Source organism: Elephas maximus, chromosome 18 (genome assembly GCF_024166365.1).
Source record: "Elephas maximus indicus isolate mEleMax1 chromosome 18, mEleMax1 primary haplotype, whole genome shotgun sequence".
NCBI classification, from domain to species: Eukaryota; Metazoa; Chordata; class Mammalia; order Proboscidea; family Elephantidae; genus Elephas; species Elephas maximus.
The window spans coordinates 77037778-77056365 of NC_064836.1; the positions used below are offsets into that span (position 1 = coordinate 77037778).

Genomic DNA, 18588 nt, shown 5'->3' on the forward strand with positions numbered 1-18588 from the left:
AGGAGAGAACTAAATGAAGAGCAGTACATTCCAGAAAAAGGAATGTGGGGAATTCGTCTTGACAGAGCTTGAGAAAGAAGCACTAGTCTATTCCTTCCTTAACCTACCCGGTCAGTAGTAAGTCCTGCAGATTCTCTAGCTCCTCAACCTGCGTTCGTCTGACTCTTGCCTTCTGACATTGCCTGAGTTTAGGTCATCGTTCCTCATCGTCTGTATTTCTGCAGTGATTTCCTAAATGATATTCCTCCTCTCTCTCCACCTGTCTCTACTCACTCTGAACAAACTACCTTTCATGTGACTGCCAGAAATATCTTTCTAAAACACAAATCTGATCAGGTTACTGCTCTGCTTAAGATTCTTCAGTGACTCCCAGAGTTCTCCAGTAAATCTTGTCATGCCCAAGTCGGGTGTGCCTGGAGGCCCTTCTAGCTCTGATCCTGCACTGTCTTGACCTCCGTCACTGTACCCGTGCTCTATTCTCCAGACTCCTCCTGTAGAATACTAACTGCATGTCTTCCCCAGTACTGTCACTGTCTCCCCTTTATCATCTAACTAGCACCTACTTCTCCTTCAGAACCCAGCTCCAGGGTAATTTCCTCCTAAAAGCTTCACTATTTCAGGCTTCCATGGACTGCCCGTGATGGTGTGTTTACATCACATGCAGTTTTTATGGTGATATGGTCTTAGTTGTCATGTCTGCTCTCTGGTAGTCATGAATGGACTTGAGAGCAGAAAGTATGCTCTATTTAACTTTATAATCCCAGCACTTAGTGCCTGCACAAAACTGATGTTCAATAAATTTGGCTAAATGAGTGAATGACTAGATGGAAGGATGGATGGATAGATGAGAGGAAAACAATTGAGTAGACTCTTGGTTATCATGTTAGGGTTTATATACAGTAATGATATAAGATTAATGAGCTAGATTCAAGTCAAATTGTGGTTACCAGTTTAAGAAATTTTGTTGGGAATGTATGAAGGAGTTTTAATACTAATGTAATATTCAAAACATCATTTCAGAAGATTGATTTAACAAAAATATATATGAAGGAGTAATAAGGAGAAAGGCTTAAGGTGAGGCTCCACGTGGAATTTGATGGCCGTGGTTCAGGTGTAGGTTGATTAGGGCCTAGACTAGGGTAATGTTAGTGGGAATAAAAGAGGAGAATCAAATGCAGAAAATATTATAAAGTTACCAAGATGGGTGACAAAAATTGGAAATCATGAGGACTTGGCAGTTGGGTGAAGAAGAGAGGGCAAAAGAGAAAGCTAGAGTAACTGGCAGAATGATGATTTACTGATAGACAAAGTGAAACTCAACGTCGGGACAAAGGGAGATCAAGAAACCATTAATTTTGGTTTAGTCATGTTAGAGGCTATCCAAAAAGTTACCGTGAAAACCTAAATCTGTTTCATTAACCCTCTGATCACACTTTAGTTCTTCAATGCTCTATAAAGGGCAAAGCCTATCCAAAAAGGGACAGAGAAGGAAATTTTTGAAAAAATAAAGTCAGACAGGTTGTGATCCCTGGCTGTCCTGGTGGAGCCATGATCGGAGGCGTGCAGCGACAACACGCTACAGGCCGAACTAGTGAGACAAAGGCCGCGTAAAAGAGTGAGGAGACCCAGAAATGGGAGGTCAGTGGGGCCGAAAGCAAACTTTATTCACTTCCCACATTTTCTGGGGACTTCCAGCCAGGACGCTACCTCAGGAAATTTCAGAAAATGAAACAAGTATATTAAATGGATCACTCTTTAGCCTGAGAATGTTCTGACTGAATATTCAGAGTTTTTCAACCATAGAGGAAAGGTAAAGTGCAATTTAGAACAACCTTGCAAAGTTTTTTCTGCACCTTAATCTTAGAAAGGTAAATAAATGTTTGCTGAAGATAGAAAAGAGCCTCCAAATCTACCGCTTTTGTGTCTCGTTTTGTTAGGTAATAACAAAATGGCTCTTTCCAGGTAGATTATTTTTAGCTCTACCAGTTTGGAAATATAGACACACTCCTCAATAGTTGTTAAGTCTTGTGGGAGAAAAAAAAAACATTTCTCAAAATTTCACCTTTGCGTTATATGATTTCAGAATTCACTTCTCGTTGTACTTTACAGCTAGTGGATAAGTTAGAAAGTGCATCATTTATAACTCCACCACCACCTCCCCTTTTATTTCCTGTTTGCAGACATGGTCCCTCCAGCCTTTAATTTCTTTAGCATTCTACTGTTGAGCAGCAGCCTGTATTAAAGAGTACCCTTTAACCATATTTTCTCCATGAAAATGACCAAAATGGAATAAACGCTGCGTCTTGGCTCCAGAGAGCAGGACAGATCTAGAATGCATGTGCCGTCCTGCTGGGAGTGGTGAAAGCCGATCTACTCTTCTGCATGCCGGAGAACGTCTGGTGCTGTTTAGCTCATGTCTCCTTTCATTTACTGTAATGGATTTCGCTCCTTTGCTAGCTGATTCAGTCTTTCCCAACTGTAAGATTCACATAATATAGTGAAATTTCCTTATAATGAAATCATATGGTGAATTTGTTCCAACTGGTCTTTTACACAAAATGATTATGGTCATTCCTACCTTGGTTAAAGACATTTTGCTAAGAGGAAATTGATTTTTATATAACTGTGTCTCTTTGTAGTTTCCCTAACCAAGATTAGTACTTGGTATAGCAAGTAGCTATTAACTTCAGTCTGTCTATAAAATGATACATTTAATTAGCATTACTACGTTCTTGAGAACATTGTATATAATTTAGTCATTTACATTGTGTGTACAGAGTAATTTGATTTTCGATGAAAATGGTTAACTTATATCTGTGACTTGCAGATCCCACAGAGCAGGTGACAATACAAGTGCTGCCGCCAAAAACTGCCATCAAAGAAGGGGACAATATTACCCTTAAATGCTTGGGAAATGGCAACCCGCCTCCTGCGGAGTTCTTGTTTTACTTACCCGTAAGTGCTTAAGCATTATTACTTGAGGTAGACTACTGTAATTTTGTCCTCCTGTTTGGTATCTGGTTGACATTAAGAATTTACATACTTACGTAGCTTAAATTTTTTTGGTTGTAGCTTAAATGAGAGAGGGTGTTATTCTTGGGGACAGAGGACACCTGTAGAATGTGACTTGAAAGTTTTTCATTATCTGCCAGTGCTCTTGCCTTTTTTCCTCAATGTTAAGAAGTTTCAAGGACAAAGAGAAAAAAAAAAAAACTAACCACCTGATACAGGAAACCATAATTACAAAAGCTCAAGGTTTAATTACGCAAAGAAATTATACAAAGCTGCTCTTCAGAAGCAGATAACTGTAACATAAAGGTTGACAGCAGAATGGTCTGATGTGGATTCTAACTCTACCCACCTTGTCATCGTGAGCACACCCCGACCCTCTCGAGGAGGGAGAGTTCGGTTGCACGCCATTTGTAGCTTCATAGAATCAAGCTGTGGGCCATTTCTTGTCAGAGCATATCACCTGGAAATGCCAGTTCCTCCATATTCACCCGTGTCCTAGCAGAGAGAGGCAATATGCGTAGAGGATAGTTTGGAACACTCCTCTAGAATGTGTTCTAGATGCCATAGTGATCCAGAGCCTGACTTAGAGTTCTGTCTGAGGGTACTTGTCTGCTCTGCCACAGAACTGCCTTCCTTCCAGGTTTGGTTTGGGGTTGGGTTTGGTATCAGCTTAGACTGAGGTATGTATAAAACCCAATAATACACTTACTACAGAGATATATTTATGAATTTCATCCACTACATTACACAGAAGACTAGTACAAATAATTTTTTTGAGACTTAAGCATCAACAAAGAAACTCTGCTTCTCCCACTAAATTGGCATGCTGTTTTTGTCTCACGTGCAAATGAGTTTTGAAACTAATTATGTTTCCACTTTGGCTATCAGGGATGTCATAGCCACATTTGTGTCTCAGTTTTAGCAACAGTACCTGTTGATTATTTTTTCTTGATTATACATGCATCTGGTTAATCTATGTGTTTCCTGGTCTCAATTTCTTATTAATTTTTCTCATTTCTTATACTTTGCATTTTTTTCCTTTCTCTCTTCTTTTGTTCATTTCTTCCTTCTTTTTTTTTTTTTTTTTAACTGGATGTTTGGCATATTTTCTTTAAGCTGCCTCAGAATTATTTTAGAGCAGTTAGGGCATAAATATAAAAATAAGATATTGGAATTTTTTTTAACTCTGCTTTAAAACCTGAACACAAGTCACGCTGTGAATAAAATGGAGATCCCAAATACCATATAAATTAGCTCTTCAACTTCCTTAGAACCAAGATACTAATCATTTCTCCGGGAATCAGAAACATGTAAGCTTGTTTTTCTGATCAAAGAAACATATTCCTCCCTTTTTTCTTATCTGAGAAAATGCCATCTTTATCAAGAAATATAACTGTTCTTATTGTAGCTACCAAGTGTAATCATCTGACATTTTGCCTCTATCAAAAGGGCCACCCAGAAGGAATCAGAAGCTCAAATGCTTACACACTGACAGATGTGAGGCGCAATGCAACAGGAGACTACAAATGCTCCCTGATAGACAAACGAAGCATGATTGCTTCAACAGCCATCACAGTGCACTGTAAGTCACCTTCTTCTTCATTACCAGCTTCGCCTGAAAGACTCCTGGTATCCTAGCTTGGCTATGTTTTCAAGTATATTGTAGCTATCTCTTAAATTACTTGGTTTCTGTAGACTCGCTGAAGACCAACAGAGTCAGCTCGTTTTGGTCCAGGTTTGCACTGTGATGCTTAAACCTCGCATGGATTTGATAATTTCACCTTTTGACAGTGGTAATCTCCATTCTCCTTCTCAATTTCTTCAATGTGGGACATCAATAAACATTATTTACATGGATCTTAAAGAAATAACCCGTTTATTTTAAGAAAATATTTAGATATTCTTGAAGCTCACAGGTTTGCAGTTGTCCCAGGAATGACTAGATTAAGTAACCTTTTTATTGGATTATAATATTACCTCCTCGAACCAAACAACATAAAGTAACTGTAGACTCAGGATTTAGAAGGGGAGTAGGGAACACTGCAAGTCATTCATTAGTTTAATAGATGCTATCTAAAAAAAAATAATAATAATAATTTTTTTTTATCTAAAAGGATAAAAAATCTGAAAATAGCTTCTTCAAAATCACCTCGAACATTCCCTTTTATTAATTTATTAATTTTAACCTGTTTTTAATCTCCAAATATGAAAAGATGTTATATTTACCCCAGTGTAGTAGAAGAGAAATATGCAGAGATATATACAAAACACAGATTTTACTTGAATTCTTTATTTTGCAATTCATGATGGTCCATAGTATTGATGTACATGAAGAAGGATGTCATGGAAACAGGAATATGATTCGGACTGTCCCACGGGGACATTAGGCATGTATAGATTGCCCTGGGCAAGCGTCACTCTTGCTTGGAGGTATAGGCCGAACGTCTAATAAGTCCTTTGCACCCAAAAAATTTCCCCTCGACATGGCCCACTGTAATCCCATTGAGTGTAAGGTGTCTCTTTGTTTACAAATTGAAAGATACATTAGAAATTGTCCTGGGTTAATGGTTTTAAGTCTTTCACTATACCCGTAATGCTTGAAAAACTCGTACAATAAGAGCTGGAACTTTCAGAGAGATACAAGGAGGTCCTTTTGGGAATAGCAGAACCAGATGATTGCTTGTGAGCATTTGATGTTGGGAGTGTACCCTGGGGAGGCCTGTGAAAACACTGGTCTGTTAAAAAATATTCATAGCCAGGCCATTTCTCTCTTTGCTCCATATTCATGTTGCACGAATCTGAATGTCTCTGTCATCAGGGGCTAGTTAGAGACAAAGTAGTGACCTCTCAGAATAAGAACAGTCTTGCTTTTTCTCTGAGGACCCATCATCATGGGACCATTTACCCTGATCTGTTAATTAAAAAAAAGAAAAAAGTAAAGTGAGGGAGTATAGCTAACAGAATTGCCTGTGGAATAGCTCTCTGGTATCATTCACTGTTCATGGGATCTTTGTGCCAGAAACCAATAAGCCAGTGCCTGAGAGATGGTATGACATGCTTGTGTTTAAAACATGTCAGCTACATGGAGCTCTAAAATGAGAGAGCTTCTGCTCCTATCACTTGTAGATCAGGCTGGAGGGATAGATGGCAGGCTGGTAGTGCAGTCACATAGTACCTCAGTGATCATCAGTGACACAATATATAATTAAAACAAAAGAATGAAACCATTTAATTGGATTTCAGTGCTTTTTAAAAAATACATTTCAGTTTTGACAGGTAGACTGCAACCTTGGGATTTAAGGCCTTTGTTGCTTGTTAAAAACCGGAAAAAAAAAAAAAAAATTATTGCAAGTAAATCAATGCTTTACTCTAAATTATATAAAGACATAAAAATCCTGTTTTTGTCCATTTGTGCTTTTTGGTTGGTTGTTTTTCAAAAACAAGACTCGTTTCCTTTCCACGTACGACTGAAGGGAGCTTGAGCAGAGAAGCAGGACCCACACCCACATACCCACATGAGCTGGCACGACAGACCCTTTAGCAGCACTCCCAGCCCCCAGATAGGCCATTGCTGATGTAACGTCTCCTATTCCTCTGCCAGTTCATGCACACAGAGATTCCTCATCAAAATTTCTGAAGCTATCACCATCCTTTAAAATCACCTATTTTATCTATTCACTGTCAAGTTAACTGCCCAGCTAATAAAAGCTTCTAACTCACCCTGAATAAAGTTTTTCCTGTAACTGTAATTCACTCAGGTATTCTGAGGAAACTTCACTTGCATATGAAATGGTGGATTTTTTAGATAATCACTGAGAAACTGAGAAAGCACACTCCTTTCCTTAATTCATTCAACTATAGTTTTTGAAGGCCGACCATCCGTGACTTAGATACACCACTGCAGATAAACCAGTGACAAATCAAGTCATGGACCCTATGCCCATGGTGCTTATAGCCAAGAACATCAAGAAAGAAGCATTAAAAACTATTTCAAGAGGTTAACAAATTGTAATTATAACATACACAACAGAAGAGAAGCAGAGGTGCAATGACAAATCCCCACTATCAGAGTCCCAACTCCTAGTATAGCAACCGAGATGCTTTGCAGGCCTACCTCAATTAATTGTGTATGCTTGTCTTCTGAGCTGTCGCCATTCATACCAGATCACTCACCATTGTGAAATCAGCCAAACTCTATCTCCCCTTTGCCTTTGCTTGTATGGCAGAAGTTTTCCCTACATCTCTGCCATCAAAGCCGCTCACCAACATGGGAGGACGCTGACAGATACTCCCTCCTATACAAAGCTGTGGTAAAGTAGAAGGTCAGCGAAAACAGAGGAAGACCCTTAATGGGATTGACACAGTGGCTGCAACAGTGGGCTCAAGCATAACAACAATTGTGAGGATGGCACAGGACCGGGCAGTGTCTCATTCTGTTGTACATAGGGTTACTATGAGTAGGAACTGACTCAATGGCACCTAACAACAAGAACAACCTACAAAATCTATTTTACTGCTTTAAATCTCAGCTTGGCTCTGTTCACTATACTCTGTTTCAATCTCCTTCTATTCACCCCGTTATTGAATGACAGATTCCCACTCAAGGATTATGGGGATGACTGAACACACAACACCCATGAGACTGTAAGCAGCTCATTACTTCAGATACATTCCCTGCCCAGGGGAAGAGGACAAGGTCACAGGAGGTTTTCATTCAGGTATAAAGTGAGCAACCAAGGGCTGTGAGAGGCAAGCTTTGTAGAATCAAGAGGGTGGGGTGCCCCCCAGTTCCCACAGGAGGATGATTGGCTTGTGTGACTAATTGTGCAGGCTGGCAGGGAACTGAAACCCAGTGCTCGGGGATAAGCAGGGACACACCTGGTGCTCTTGATAAGGACAGTTATTTGGTGAGTGGAGGTTACTCAGGGGAGCATAAGGGGATGGGAACTTATGGTTAGGCCATTCAAGGCCCTCCCAGTTCCATTAGATGTCAAACAAACAAACAAAAAAACCTGTTGCTGTTCCACCAGGGCAGCAGATAATATTGGGCTATAATTTTAATCCTTATACCACACACTCCCACAGGTCTTTGCTTGTGCCTCTCTGTATTACCTTTCCTTTAATCCTTCAGGAGTCCTGGTGGCACAGTGGTTAAGAGCTACTATGGCTGTTAACCAAAAAGTTGGCAGTTCGAATCCACCAGGCGCTCCTTGGAAACCATATGGGGCAGTTCTACTCTGTCCTATAGGGTCACTATGAGTTAGAGTCGACTCAGCAGCAATGGGTTTTTGATTTTTAATCTTTCAGCAAATATTTATTGAGCTTCTAACCTGTTCCAGATTTGCTACTAGGTGCTGATTTCCTATTCCCTTATATTACGGTCAGTTGAGTGCATACTGCTCTACGTCAATGAACTGTAAGCCCATTAATCATCTCTGCATCTCCTATCAGTGCTTGGTATATAGTGGCTGTACCGTAAATGTTTGTTAAATTGAACTGCATTTTCTTCATACACATCATACTGTGACAGTAAGATTTATATAGAAATTATTTTCCATTTGGAAGATTCTACATCCTTAAATGTGTCTGTATTCTGTACTTTAAAAAGTCATATCTGCTGACAGTATATTTAACCATAGGTCTTATTTAAACTTTTAATTGCATGAGAAACGGAGTAATACTTTTTTAATATTTAACTTTTACCCTTGATTCTCTGTGAAGAAACACACAGACTAGTGGTTTTACCGTTCATCACCTGCTGTCTAAATGTTACTTGATTTTCTAACATTATGCCTTACCAACAGTTTTTACAATATTTTCCTTGTTGTCATCTTTCTCTGCTTTCTTCCAGAGTGATTTAAGATTTTTTTTTTCTTGAGGAGATGAACCATAGGGGAATATTTATATGCAGTCAAAACAGCAATCATATTAACTGCAGATAAATGCGTAATCAGTTAGACTGGCCGTTCACTTGTTCAGCCTGGCCTCAGAGCTGACTTGAAAAACTAGGCTGATTATGCTACAGGCCAGTTACTTCAGTCACATAAATGAGTTCTGAGTTTTCAAGTGCAGTTGGAAGGATTTTGTTCCTTCAACTTTTCTTCTCCAAAATATTTTGACCATCTTCCTTTCCTGGAGCTTGCATTTCAAACAGATTTTCTGCTTCACAGATTTGGATTTGTCCTTAAATCCAAGTGGGGAAGTCACCAAGCAGGTCGGCGATGCCTTGCCCGTGTCATGCACAGTATCCTCTAGTAGGAATGCAAGTGTGGTGTGGATGAAAGTAAGTCATTTCTGGGCAGTATCTTGCTGTTGGAACTGATTCCTTCCTGGATTTCTTTTGCATCTTCTATCCAAAAATGTGCACTCATGGATAATGTTTATACACCCACACTCATATTCAAACACACTCTGTCTCTCACTATCTCTCTGATAACACGAATCAAGCCCCAGTGCAATTTTAGAGGTACTCGATAACAGTGCAGAGCCCTGGTGGCCTAGTGGTTAAAGTGTTCGACTGTTAACCTAAAGGCTGGAGGTTCAAATCTATCAGCCACTCCTTGGAACCCCTATGAGGCAGTTCTACCTGTCCAATAGGGCCACTATGAATTGGAATCGACTTGATGGCAGTGGGTTTTTTCAATAACAGTGTGGTAATCCTTAATTGAAGCTCTGAAACTAGTATGGGGCATTACTTTAATTATGTGTATATACTAAGTAATTATTCATACACACATATATACAGTTATATATCTTTAAAAAAAAAACACCTAACCTACTGCCATCGCATCAATTCTGACTCATAGTGACCCGATAGGGTTTCCAAGGCTGCAAATTCTGCGGAAGCATACTGCCACATCTTTCTCCTGTGGAGTCACTAGTGGTTTTGAACTGCCTACCTTTCAATTAGCGGTTGATTGCTTTAACTACTATGCAACTAGGGCTCCTTAGTTATATACCTTAAAAAAAAACCCAAACCTGTTGCCATCCTGTTGATTCCAACTCGTAGCGACCCTATAGGACAGAATAGAAACCAGCGTTTCCAGTTACATAACTTAGGACCTAATAATATTCATTATGTTTTAGCCTACATTATTCTCACTTTATGCTTTAATAATCCTCAAAATATACAGGGTGTTTACTATTTTTCCTCGTGTTACTTCTAAAGAAACTAAGGCAAGAGAAATCAGGAAGCTCACAAGTGACAGAATAGAGCCTGGAGCTCAAGCCTCCCTGAGTTTAAATATTATGCTCCAGTCAACACGTCTCTGCCTCCCTGCTCCCGAGACTTCTCCTAAATTTCTGAAGGTGCATTCCACTGGATTAGGAGCATCTTGCAAGTAGGGTCCCTTTTCTTCCCTGGGCCACAGCACAATGCTGGAACCTACTAGAGGTTTTGTCAGTATTTCCTGAGTGGGTACTTATATTCCTGTAATTGTCTGAAATGTAAGCCATTACCTGGAGATGCAAACACTGCTATGTGTTTAGAGTGAGATGGTAAGGTTGATAATTAGTGATTTCAGGTAAAGTTATCACTGAAGGAAAAGGTTATAACTATGGTCCCCTCACAAGCCATTTGAAATCGGGGCTGAAAATACCTTCATAAAAATTTTTGGAGAAATATGTTGCACAAGTTTCTTCTTAATGGAGATACAAATTGTTTTGTTTTACTCTACCATCAGACTTTTGACTCCTTTTATACCAGTTACCCCGTTGGTTGCCTTCTCACTTTCAGAGCTCAGCTCCTTAGTTCTCTCTCGTAGCCACCCTCTCATTGCCCCACCCCAGCTTCTTGTTCCCTCCCGTAATTAAAGTGTCACTCTATTGGCTGCATAGTTAACATGATATATTTGTGGTACTCAGTGGTCAAAAGGCTGAGTAAGTTCTTGGCAACGAATCAATAATTGTATGAACACATAATAATAATGTATTTTATTATAGTTCTAGAGAAACTAAGTTCACATTGACTAAACCAGTTTCCATACTGCCTGTAGTCGTTTTTAATTGAACACCTAATGTCAGTAGCGGTGTCCTTGGGTGGTACAAAATAACTGGCTAATGTGCTTGGCGGCTAACCTAAGGTTAAAGGTTCAAGTCCACTCAGCAGCATCTGGGAAGAAAGGCTTGGTGATCTACTTCTGGAAAATCAGCCATTGAAAACCCAATGAAGCACTCTACGTGGAGTCGCCATGAGTCAGGATCAACTCAATGGCAGCTAATTATTTTAATGTCGGTAGTGTTTTTCAATGTTGCCTGGCTAGTTGATGGAGGATGGAAAAAAATCATAGTGGACAAAGATCACACAGTCTTAGGATTCTAAGATTCTGAAATTTTAGGATTGTGTTTAGTTGTCTGGTTAGAAGTACTTCAATTCTAAGTAGAATAAACAGGATTATTTTCTGTATATCAAGCAGTTGTTAAACTAAGCATTACATTTCTGTTGCTGATAGGAGTTAGGCTACTAATCTGTAATTGAAGTCCTCTTACAAAAGCATTCTTGCGTAATTGTCATGGCTCAGTAATGGATCCCTTATCTTAATAATTGTGTCATATACAATAACTTCTAGACATTTAATTTGTCATTGATTACATGCTACAAGTTTCCATGTCTGTTAATCCTAGACCATTGGCACCTACTACAATGAGGAGTTAGTATTATTGAGAACTTCCCTTAATGTAAACACATTATTTTTCTAATTAAGTCTAAGTTTATGAACATGCTCCAAATTATAAATAGAGGAAGAGCCTAAAATAAAACTCTGATATATCTGACTGTAAAACTACATAGGAAAAAGGAAATCTATTTATTAAAGCATCTTAAGAAAAAAGGGCTTACATTTTCTAATGAAGAATAGTTTTAGGTGTGTTATCTCATAAATACCTGGAGAGTTATGATTGTGCCGTGTGAAGTAATTCACTTTTCATTGAATCAGGATAACACCAGGCTTCGATCCAGCCCGTCGTTTTCCAGTCTTCGGTATCAGGATGCTGGGAACTATGTCTGTGAAACCGCTCTGCAAGAGGTCGAAGGGCTAAAGAAAAGAGAGTCGTTGACTCTCGTTGTAGAAGGTAATAAAATCCTTGGACAGCAGTTCAACTTTTTCTTTGAAAATTTGATTTTTCATTTCTTTTATGATCTTAGTTCAGTTAAACAACACACAGTGTTTTAATTGTAATAATATTTTAGGAAAACCTCAAATCAAAATGACAAAGAAAACTGATCCCAGTGGACTGTCTAAAACAATAACCTGCCATGTGGAAGGTTTTCCAAAGCCAGCTATACAGTGGACAATTACTGGCACCGGAAGCGTCATAAACCAAGCAAGTATTTGTCTTCTTGTTACATGCTGCGCCTGCTCCAAGGTGGGATTTTATTTAAGTACCTAACCTCTAGGCTGGAAACCCTGGTGGCTTAGTGGTTAAGAGCTACGGCTGCTAATCAAAAGGTTGGCAGTTCAAATCCACCAAACACTCGTTGGAAACTATATGGGGCAGTTCTACTCTGTCCAATAGGGTCACTATGAGTCAGAATCAACTCAACAGCAACGGGTTTGTTACCAACATGAAATTCTCAGTATATTCTCAGAGGAAGCTTTTGCTCATGTCTTAATTCTCCAAAAAAAGAAAACACGACTCAAAGAGAAATTTTAAATCCCAGGGTCGTGGATAATGGAAGAATCACTATGTTTGTCAGTATCTGCTTTTAAAAGAATATAAATTGGGTGTTATTCCATGTTCATTAGTTCTTGAAACTTGGGTGATTAAAATATTAAGGTATCCACTTTTCTGCATCTTGAACTTGCACATCTGAGTATAAGTAGCCTCCATTCCTTTGCTTACTCATGCATGTTAAAGGATATCTTTTCTCAGAACAGGTCACTGCTTGTGAACATGCTCCGATTTGCCAATGCCAAGGCTCAGGCCAGGATAAAAAAAAAAAAAAAACAATGCCAAGGCTCAGGCCAGGATAAGACTAGCTAAATACATAGCTTCCAGGACCTTTTGAACAAAACCAAAAAAAAGAAAAAAAAACCAAACCCATTGCAGTTGAGTCCATTACAACTCATAGCAACCCTATAGGACAGAGTAGACCTAACCCCGCAGAGTTTCCAAGGAGCGCCTGGTGGATTCGAAATCCTAACCTTTTGGTTAGCAACGTAGCACTTAACCGCTATGCCACCAGAGTTTCCTTTTGAACAAAAGGGGCATTAAACCAAACCTTGATATTTGTAAACTTGACAGGACATGTTAGCAATAATAGAGTAGGCTAAGGAAGTATGACCTGCACCAATAATTTCTGTTAATACTAAGTCTCTGACCAAAAAGGGTAAGAATCTGGCTTGTCACTAGGGGTTCAGAGTTGTAATCCCACTAAATTTCCAATCTGATTAGGTTACATACATGTTAATTCCATTTTCTCTACAACAATTGCCATATACTCTCTTCTCAGTAGAGCCAGTTAAAGACTCTAGGTGTGCCCAGAGGTGCCATTTGATTATTTAAATCTTAGGAGCTGCCCTCCCAGCTTTGGACCCAGTAAAATTTGAGAAGTCATGCATACAACAAAGAGCTGCTATTTAATTTTAAATTCAAATGTCCAGTCTTCCCCTGTCCAGAATTGCTGTGCCATTGGTCCAGTTTATGCAACATGTATTATGCTTCCTTCACCTATGGGTGAAAGCCATATATATATGGCTCCAGCTATGGAAAGCCCCCAGGGAGTAGGCATAATTGAAGCAAGTGACTCCTGACTTGACTAGGTGTGATGGAAATACACATGTAAGAGAAGGGCAGAGGAACTCTGGTCCCTTCAACACTGAGGAAATGCAATCTTCTTGACTGAGAATAAAGACCTGAACCACCTGAATTGGTGACAATGTACAGATCAGTTTTTTAACATCAAAAATGACTTGGTCTTTCTACTCTATTAGGCTTGCTCTTTAGTTCAATTAATTGATAAATTCAGCAAAAGGTTATCGAAATGAATCTATACCCTTTAGATGGTGATAATGCAGGCATAGGAAAGAGGAAAATAAGGACACATTAAATATTTGATGAATGAAGGGATACAAAGATTTAAAAGACCATCCTAAAAATGAACAACTATATTTTGTGGAGATAAAAGTAACAGAAATGCAGTGAGAAATCCATATGAGAAATCCTCTTGGGAAGTGGAAAAATAGCAAGTGAATTTACTATGAGGATAAAAATAATAATGCCATTCTTCATTGTCGAGAAGAAGGATTGCTTCTCCCCGCTAGGTGATATGTTATTTTTCTTGTTCTAGGTTTGTGCTGACCCAGCCATCATCTTTTATTTGTTCCCTCCTCAATGACTTGGTGAATCTATTACTTTACATCTGCTGGATACCTTCCTCACACACCCAGGGATGAGAAGTTATCCCAAAGCAGGAGACTAGCTCTTGTCCTTAAGGCACTTACAGTGTAGTTGAGCAGAAAGCATATAGAGAAAAATATAGACCATGATTGGGATAATATGAGAAAAGAGCACAAGTCCCTATCTGCTTACATGGTGATGGACTTAGGCGTCATGATGACCTGGAGAAAAGATTAAAGTGAAATGTCCTTTACACTTGGAGAAGTTAAATGCAGTGATTGTCCTCCTTAACACCTTGCAACAATCAGTCGAAAGAGAACCAGTCACTGAAAGAGAACCAGTCTTCTGCATTTAGCTCAGGAAAATTCAGAAAAATGGTTGGGTTTATCCCTTAGTAAATCACACATACATATGTACTTAAATAATAATTTAAGATAAAGGAATTAAGAACAATGACAAAATTCACAAGTAAGAATTAAATTCCTGAGTTTATTGAGATAAAATTGGTGATTAGAATAATCACTAATTAACCACTTTGAGACAAGTGCCATCATGTCAAAATATTGACTAAAGCTGGGCATCTATTGAAAGAGAAGATCTTAAGAGTAAATTCTTAGAAATCACAATAGAAGCATATAAACATACCCCATCGTGGATTTGTTGATCTTTCTCTTTCCTGCTGTAGATATAAGCCTGAATTTGGTCGTTACTGGTGATCATACACATACAGACACCAGACAACCCCACAGAGAACCACACCTATCCTGTTGCATTCAGTACTACCCTTTCCCATGCCTTTAAATCCCTTTCCATTTCTAAATCCATCTTCCTTCTTTTTGCAGACAGAGGAATCTCCTTATGTCAATGGCAAGTATTCTAGTAAAATTATCATTTCCCCTGAAGAGAATGTTACATTAACTTGCACAGCAGAAAACCAGCTGGAGAGAACAGTAAACTCCTTGAATGTCTCTGCTAGTGAGTATTTTATTTCTGGCATTAAAAAAAAGTAAGAAAATTTGAAGTTATTCTTCATTAGTTTAAAGTCTTCAGTTCCATCTTCCTATTCTGCATTATGGTAAGTTTTATTTATTTGCATTTGGTATCATCATCATAAGACACACCCCCCCCACGTCCATTCTTGCACTGTCCTTGTCTTGATAGTTAAATCATTTCATATTTTATGCATCAGAGGCTGTATCCTGTACAGGAATGGTTCCCAACAGCAACAGATAAGAGCTGAATTCCTCCTTTTTTATGCCATGTTTTGTGTTCAGAGTAAAAATAATTCAAAGATGCCTTACAACATTTTTCCAAGTTTTAATTTTGGTAAATTTTTATTCCCTTTAATCTATTATTTTGCATCAGTTTTCTGGGGTAATTGTTCTACCCTTGTATTATTTTATACAGGAATGCCACATGCTTGAATTCACTCAGCAGATTGGTAGCAAAGCAAATGGGATTTGTGAAATTGTTCTTTTTGTCATAGTCATATTTAAGCCATAGCCAAAAATCAGATAAAATTATCTTGTAGAGTGAAAAACCTATTAGAGCTGAAGTAGCTCTAACTACTACTAATAGCTTCTATACTAATAGCTTCTTCTGAAAGAAGTTGTCATTTAAAGTGAAAGTATCCACCATTTTCAATTCCAATATTGTCCCTGTTGCTATACTAGCTTTAAATCAGAAGTGGCCTAGAATAAGGGTTGGTTCTGGACAGGATGCTAACTGACCCTCCCAACTTTTATCCTTCAGTCCAGTTGGAATCTTGTACATTACATTAGCAGGCTAGGGACACACAGGCTAGGAATTAGCTGGAGGTCTGGGGAGATAATTGTCTATAGATAATGGTCCTAGAAAGATTATGACTGGAATAGAAAAGCCTGATGGATTGACAAGAGAAAAGAACCAAACAAATTTAACTCTAAAATAGGAGCATTGCCTTCTCAGAGTTCAATTCAGTGAGTATTGATTTGCCCTCCCTAGAAAGGGAACCTATCCTTTCTTCCTGAACACAAGTCTCTCTTTTGATCCTAATGCACTGAATAGTGTCTTTGAGTTTTCTAGACCTTGCAGGGGCTTGATGACATTTAATGCACTCATTTTCAAATTCAGCGAGCTCATGCTGAGATCCCAATTTAGTATGAATGGAGAGGGGCCAGGGGATCTGCATTTTAACAAATATCACAGCAAGTTCTGTGAGGACCATGGACCACATTTTTGAGGAAGATTTATGTAGTTTAATATCAGATAACAATTTGCAGACAACAGCAATTACAAAATGGACCAAGGATATGGGCTATCACAGCCATTTGGCGAGCAGTTGCAACTTCAAATATGTTGTCTCTTAACCTCCGAGACAGTCCCAATTTTCAACTCTATCTCTCCCACTTTGAGAACTTCTCTAGGTATAAGTTCCAGAACTAGAGGAGGAAAATGAATTCTCCTGTGTCGAGACAGGAAGAAAAAAGATTGAGAAGGGCTGAATTGTAGATTTTCATGTGTGGTAACTGGTTTCTCTTAAAAATGAAGTGCTATGAAAGGTGGTAGGTAGTGGGGAAATTAATGTTTCAGATGAGTACTACAGCTTGTCAGTTGTGCAATTTTCTATGGTAGATTAATGTCTCATAGTTTTATCTACTTCCCTTTTCTTAAAACAAGATTAATTCGTTTGTAGGGAAGTTCATGCTCTATTAAGTATAATTTTTTTTTTTTTTACCCTGAGCTGTAGAATAGATATTTTATGTTTGAATATTATTACATCATATTATAATGGTAAAGGTGACTTTCATATATCAACAAATTTTGTTTTTAATTTCATATTAACATTTTTCATTTCAGTAAGTTTCCCAGAACACGATGAGACAGACGAGATAAGTGGTAGGTACTATGCTGCCGACTCTTCTTCCTTGTCGATTAGCTCAAGACTTACATGTTATTACTGTATCGGTAATTATCTAAGCTCTCCACAAATTTGACTTGAATTAAAAGAGCAAATGAGACAAGGTAGTAAGAATGCTAGACTTTTACCTGTTAAAATCACAATAAAGTTTGCACATTAACCGTAGAATAAGCCTTAGTCATATTTCTTAAGTAGTAACTAGATTGCCCTCTCTCAGACATCCTTGGCATTGTCTGTAATTGCATGGACTTTTCTTTTTTGCTGTAGATGAAAACAGAGAAAAGGTGAATGACCAGGCCAAGCTCATTGTGGGAATCGTCGTTGGTCTCCTCCTTGCTGCCCTCGTTGCTGGTGCCGTCTACTGGTTTTATGTGAAGAAATCAAAGTAAGTAAGCATGGGGAAAAATTCTTCATTGTTCATTGACTTTCACGGGGAGAAAATAAAATGAGTTTACTATGCTCACTCCAGTGGTGCCTGTGACGTCTACGATGAGAAGGAGGTCTCCCCAGATCAGGCTGGTCTTGTTTGGTTTTTAGTGCACAGGGACCTCGTTGCCAACGCTGGGAGCACGGCCTAGGATGTGATTTCACGTGTATCCACTCACTTTGCTCAGTCACTAGCCTGAACTCAATTATTTGATTTTACAGCGCCTGGATGAATTTTTCCTTAAGAGCTCGGTTGCTAACCAAAAGGTCGGCACTTCGAATCCACCTGCCACTCTTGGGAAACCCTGTGGGGCAGTTCTACTCTGTCCTGTAGGGTTGCTCTGGGTCGGAATGGATTCGACGGCAAATGTTTGGTTTTTGCAGTGACAGGCTTTGCCAGCAAAGAAGTTGCTAGTGAGGGAGGGGAAGCACGTTGTCACTGAAGAAATACTGTTCCAAGGTAGATATTTTGAGTTGCCATCAAAGAGCAGCAGTAGCGCAGAAATTTTAAAGTCACATAACAACACGAACATGCTTTGAGCTCGGTTCTAAGTATTTTCATGTATTTAATCTTCGCAACACATCCACGATGTATATACTGTTATTCATATTTTACATTTGGAAAACTAAGGCAGAGAATGGTTCAATGATTTCCTTAAAGTTACACAACTCAAGAGGGGCAAAATTGTTATTCGATTTAAGGCAGCAATGTTGGGGAATCTTTTTGCTTAATCTTTAGGCCTAGTTCTCTCTTACCGTGCCTTCCTTTCTGCCCTTTTGCTACATGAGGCAAAAACATGTTTCCTCTTGTGGGTTGATGTGCATGGCCGTCCTCCCTTTGGGGCACAACCACCCCAATCCTGCCACTTCACACCTGTCCTCAGCTGTCCCCATCATCACTTGATAACAAATAT

At 38.9% G+C, this 18588-nt stretch overlaps 1 protein-coding gene across 1 annotated transcript in view; it reads left to right on the forward strand.

Annotated features, from left to right (window-relative positions):
* Positions 1-18588, forward strand: part of ALCAM (activated leukocyte cell adhesion molecule) — a 200257-nt gene that overhangs the window by 168094 nt on the left and 13575 nt on the right. Inside the window, exons 7-14 of the mRNA XM_049858259.1 lie at positions 2828-2955; positions 4462-4594; positions 9183-9295; positions 11946-12081; positions 12200-12337; positions 15196-15324; positions 17188-17226; positions 17516-17633. Coding sequence (XP_049714216.1) covers positions 2828-2955; positions 4462-4594; positions 9183-9295; positions 11946-12081; positions 12200-12337; positions 15196-15324; positions 17188-17226; positions 17516-17633 — 934 coding nt within the window. The remainder of the gene's footprint in view (positions 1-2827; positions 2956-4461; positions 4595-9182; positions 9296-11945; positions 12082-12199; positions 12338-15195; positions 15325-17187; positions 17227-17515; positions 17634-18588) is intronic.